Raw genomic sequence first — 4,656 nt, forward strand, 5'->3', positions numbered from 1 at the left:
CCTTCTTTTCTCCCTGCTCTCGCTCACGCAGCCTTTCTCGGGGTTCAGCTGCGTTAGGGCTGGACGGCAGAGGAAAACAAAACAAAAAAAAATCCCCCGGCGCTCCGCGTGCGAAAGCTTCACCTCTCGGGCCAGAAAGCTCCGCCGGCGCCCCRCATCCCGCCCCCGATCAGCCCTGCGGACGTCGGAATCCTCTTGGATTTCCAGCTCCGAACCGTTTTSCAGAACGGCTCGGCCTTCGAACAGATCGCCAGATAAACTCTCGAGAGCTTTCTCTCCTTTTTTTTCTTTTTTTCCAGGGCCTGGAATTAATTTCCTGCCTTGTTTTGTTATTGATAACGCAGCCAATGACCCTTGGATGGAGCGACTGAGAGCGTCTGGAATTAATTTCCCGGGATGTGTTTACGCCGGGAAGCTTTGTCCTAAATTTTACTCCCCGCTCCTAAGCGCGTTTTGGGTTGGTCGGTTTGGTTTTATTTTCTGTTGTCTTTTGCAGGTTGTTTTCCCGACGAGCCGCTCCGGGAGGACGAYCGTCTCCGAGGGCGCGTCCGGTCGGAGGTGGCCGGGCCGGCGCGGAGCGCGCAGCATGGCCGCCAAGGTGCCGATTTACCTGAAAAGGGGCGGCCGGAAGGGGAAAAAGGAGAAACTCCGGGATATCCTCTCCTCGGACATGATCAGCCCGCCCTTAGGTGACTTCCGGCACACCATACACGTCGGGAGCGGCGGCGAGCGCGACGCCTTCGGCGACATCTCTTTCCTCCGGGGGAAATTCCACCTGCTTCCGCGGAGCGCCGGGAGGCCGGACTCGGAGCCGGAGGATCCCGCGGCGGCCGAACCCGACCGCGCGCCGAGCGGCGAGCCGTCGCCCGCCTCTCCGCTCCTGAAAAACGCCGTCTCCTTGCCGATCATCGGCGGCCCGCCCAAACCGCCGCGGCTCCACCTGGACGACGGAGCGGCGGGAAGCCGGAGCGCCCGGCGTCTCGGCGGCCCCGCGACCGGCTCGCCGGAGGAGCCGTTCCTGCCGCACGCCGGCTCCCTGCTGTCCCTCCACGTGGATCTGGGGCCGTCAATCCTGGACGACGTCCTGGAAGTGATGGAGAAGCACCGGGACGAGAGACGGGGCGGCCCCGTGCGGGATCCGGCCCGGCGGGAGGTCTTGACGTGAAGACGGCGAGGACCCAAGYGAGGAAAAGACTCCGAAATACAGAAATTTAGGGATGTTTCCTTTCTTTCTTCCCGGCGCCGCTTCCCGCGGAACTCCGGATTCTCCCTCACCGGAGGGGAGGAAAAAATAAATAAATAAAATAAATAACCCCGCTCTAAAGCCGCGACGAAGCCGGCAGCGCTCGCTGCTAACCTGCGCCGCCGCTCACCGGGACGAGCTGTTCCAAGCGCTTCCGGAGCTCGGCCGCCTCTGCCGCGTCCTTTTCCCGCATCCCTTTTCCGTGTCCTTTTCCCGTGTCCCGCGAGGCTGGAAAAGCAAGCGGAACCTCAGTGCTTAGACGCGGCGATTAAATAACTGCATCGTTTGTAACCATTTCGGACGGTTTTGGCGCAGAATGAGGCTGGGTTTCCCTTAGGAATTACGGAATGTCTTAAAACAAAACAAAACAAAAAAAAGTGCACTGACTTTTCCTTTTCTTTGCTTTTATTTTCCCCCTCCCCGCCGGAGCGYGAACGTGCGTTTTCTTTACAACACCCCCGACTCGCTGTTTTTGTACGGAACGCATCATTAAAAAATGAGTCATTAGATTAATGAGCTCTCCTCTGGGCCCAATCCGTTGGGAGGCTCCGGGGAAAGCGGGCGGAGGCGCTTGCCAGTGAGGCGCGAATGGCAACGAACAGGGCCTTAAACGGCCCCGTTTTTGCCCATTTTTTTCCAGCCTCCGGGCTGCAAAATGAGGGGGGGGAACGAGCCCCGTGCAGCCTGCGATCCATCCATCCATCCATCCACCCGGACGGATCTCCAGGCAGCCAGGGGATTTTATTCTCGTTGGGTTTGATGCCAATTTTTTTACCGTTTAAGCTTTTCTTTTCTTTTTTTCCTTTGACCCGGAACAAACGGATGCCGCTTCCTCGTGCGCCCGGCGGAGTGGCYGATCCGGCCCCGTTATTTTGACGCGATTCCTTCCACTTCCCGTTCGACCGGCTGCAGCCCACGGCGTCAACGGCCGCCGAAAGCCCGGCCAGGCTGAAAAAAACCCGGAATGGGGAGGAAAACGCCGCTGCGGATTGCGAAGCTGTAGCGAAACCGGCCGGCTGAACGGGAGCCGGCACGAAAAAAAAATCACCTCGTGCCACGACGGTGGCGGAGGAACATTAATTTCTGCCAACCAAGAGGCGGTGATGCCGCTTGGGGGGGTTATTGGTTATTTTTTTTCGGCACGGCTCGGATATAACCCGCCACATCAACCACCGACGTCAAACAACCACAATCCCCGACTTGCGCGCCCCTATATGTGGGAATTCCGGGGTTTTTCTTTTTTTTTTATGGATAGCGCTGCTTTTCCACAGCAGCCCATGTCCCTCGTGGCAGCAGGGTGGGAGGGGTCGCGACCGCGGTGACGACACGGCGGCCCTCGTTTCCGCGGATTTCGCCTCAGTTGTCCCATCGAAGTGAAATGCCCGCAGGGATTTCAAGCCCCAGATGAAAGCGTCGGAGTTTTTCCCGCTCCCCCCTCCCCTCCCCAACCACCTAATTAGCTGCGGAAGCATAAAAGCCTTTTTGCTTAGAAACGTCGGCTCCTTCCGCTCGTTAACAGACGAACCRCTGGGAACCGTCGGAGCCCGGCTCCTCCTCGCCGCGTCCCGCGCGCTCCGGGGATGGCGGCGCAGGCGACGCTTCCCCTCTTCCGGCGCCTTTCCGCGGCCCCAAACACCTGGAAAAGAGACGCGAGAGGAGCTGGCGTTAGAAGGGGAACGGAGGGAAGGGATCCCGCCACGTCCCGGCCCCTTTCCTTGCCGCCTGCCCCGTTCGCCTYAGTCGCTGCTCAAACGGGAGATTTATGGAAACGAGCATTGCAAAACTATGTTTTTTCTCTCTTTTTTTTTTTTTTTTAATATATCCTCGTTCTAAGCATGAGTCATTCGGGCAGGAAAGTTACTGAGCTGTTGCCTGCTGTGACTCAGCCCGCGATTGCTGAACAACACCTTTCTCCTTGCTTTTCCGGGACGTTTAAGCCGGAAGAAGTCAACGAAGGTTGACTCTCCMACCAAAGAGGCTCCGTCGTCCCGAGACCTTTCTTTTTTTAATTTTTTTTTAAATCCCTCCCAGGCCGGCAAAGGCACCGCCCAGTGAGCAAATCCGCGGTGGCATCGCCTGCTCAACGTGAGCCGCAAAGGGCGTTTCCCAGGGGACGGAGAAAGGGAAGTTTTTGTAGATAAAGAGCTAAACTGTGCGCTAGAGAAGGTGCGTGGCAGGGTCCAGACTGCAATGGAATTAAAAAACCGAAGGAAAGCGGAGCAAAAATGTTGCTGTTCTCATCTTTCCGAGCGGGGGAGCCAAGAAAGTGTCAAGACGACGCCGGGTGCAGCTGGGCTGCAGGAAAAAAGCACGCAAAATAAAGCAATACGCTCTCACCCACTGAATTCTTTTTTACCCGGTAGAGCAAGAATTAGGCCCAAACCTCCCCACGCCGCAGCGGGAGCTGTTCCAGGCCCGCGCTGCAGCCACGCTGCTCAGCGCGATCTCCGCGGCGTCTCGCGACTCCGGTCCTTTCGCCTTTCCTTGCAGGACGTGTTTTATCCGTCGGGGAATATCGACGGAGCTGCTTGGAGCCACGGTGAATCCACCCTCTCCCAGTCACCGTGCAGCRGTTCGCTGCTGTAGCCGTGCCCTCCGGCTCCGATTCATCCCAGCTCGCTGCAGGCATCCGGCTGCGGTGCTTTAATTTAGGAGCACTCACGCTTTCTGTCAAAAAAAAAAAAAAGAAAAAGTAAAGAAATAAGATGCTGCAGACAGGGGAGATCTGAGTCACTCTCGGCTGATAACTTATTGGCTGCAACGGTCTGCGGTGACGACAACCCTGATGTAAAACCCGACCCCAGATCGATCAGAGCCTCTCTCCTCGCCTCATCGCTCCAGTTATTTCTTTATTATTCACAAATATTCACAGCTGAATACTCCCCAGCCCCTTCTCCTCCTGTTCCCGGACCGCCGGGGCAGGGACGAAGCCGTTTCACCCGCGGACGCCCCGAGAAGCGGCGGTTTTCCTCGAGGTGCCCGGCCRGCGTCCGAGGGAGCGCGGCGCGGTTTAGGGACGCGCGCGCTGCCGGATTTCGCCCCAGCAGGATCCCGCCGCCGGGCAGCGGCCATCTGTTCGCGCAGGGCAGAGATCAGCCCGCTCTTCTGCAAATCCCTCCCGATCCTATTTGCTCCTTCTTACGCCACTCGGACGTCTCCTCGCTTCGTCGTTCACCCTTTGCCCTCACCTACCTTCTTTTCTTACCTACCGTTATCCCTTCTTTCCGTGTCTTATCCTTTTTACGCTTCACCACCTCCGTCCTTCCACCTGCCCTTCGTTCGTCTCGCTCATCCCGCCCTTCTTCCTCGTGGGCTTTCTCTTGCGCCCTCCCTCACCCCCGTTACTCTCTTATCCCCCATTTTATCCTCTCCAGGTCTCCTCCATCATCTCCTCCCGGCATCCGACATCCTCC

The 4,656-nt window shown here is 57.8% G+C and overlaps 1 protein-coding gene across 2 annotated transcripts in view; it reads left to right on the plus strand.

The window, feature by feature from the left end:
* CDC42EP2 (CDC42 effector protein 2) overlaps positions 1–4,415 on the plus strand; it is a 6,933-nt gene extending 2,518 nt beyond the window's left edge. For both annotated transcript variants that reach the window (XM_085324392.1, XM_085324393.1), the window contains one exon: positions 497–4,415. In XM_085324392.1, the coding sequence (XP_085180518.1) occupies positions 497–1,165 (669 nt within the window). In that variant the 3' untranslated portion in view covers positions 1,166–4,415. The remainder of the gene's footprint in view (positions 1–496) is intronic.
* The last annotated feature ends 241 nt before the right edge of the window (positions 4,416–4,656 follow it).

Source organism: Rhea americana, unplaced genomic scaffold (genome assembly GCF_003343005.1).
Source record: "Rhea americana isolate MKP2758 unplaced genomic scaffold, rheAme1 scaffold_906, whole genome shotgun sequence".
NCBI lineage: Eukaryota > Metazoa > Chordata > Aves > Rheiformes > Rheidae > Rhea > Rhea americana.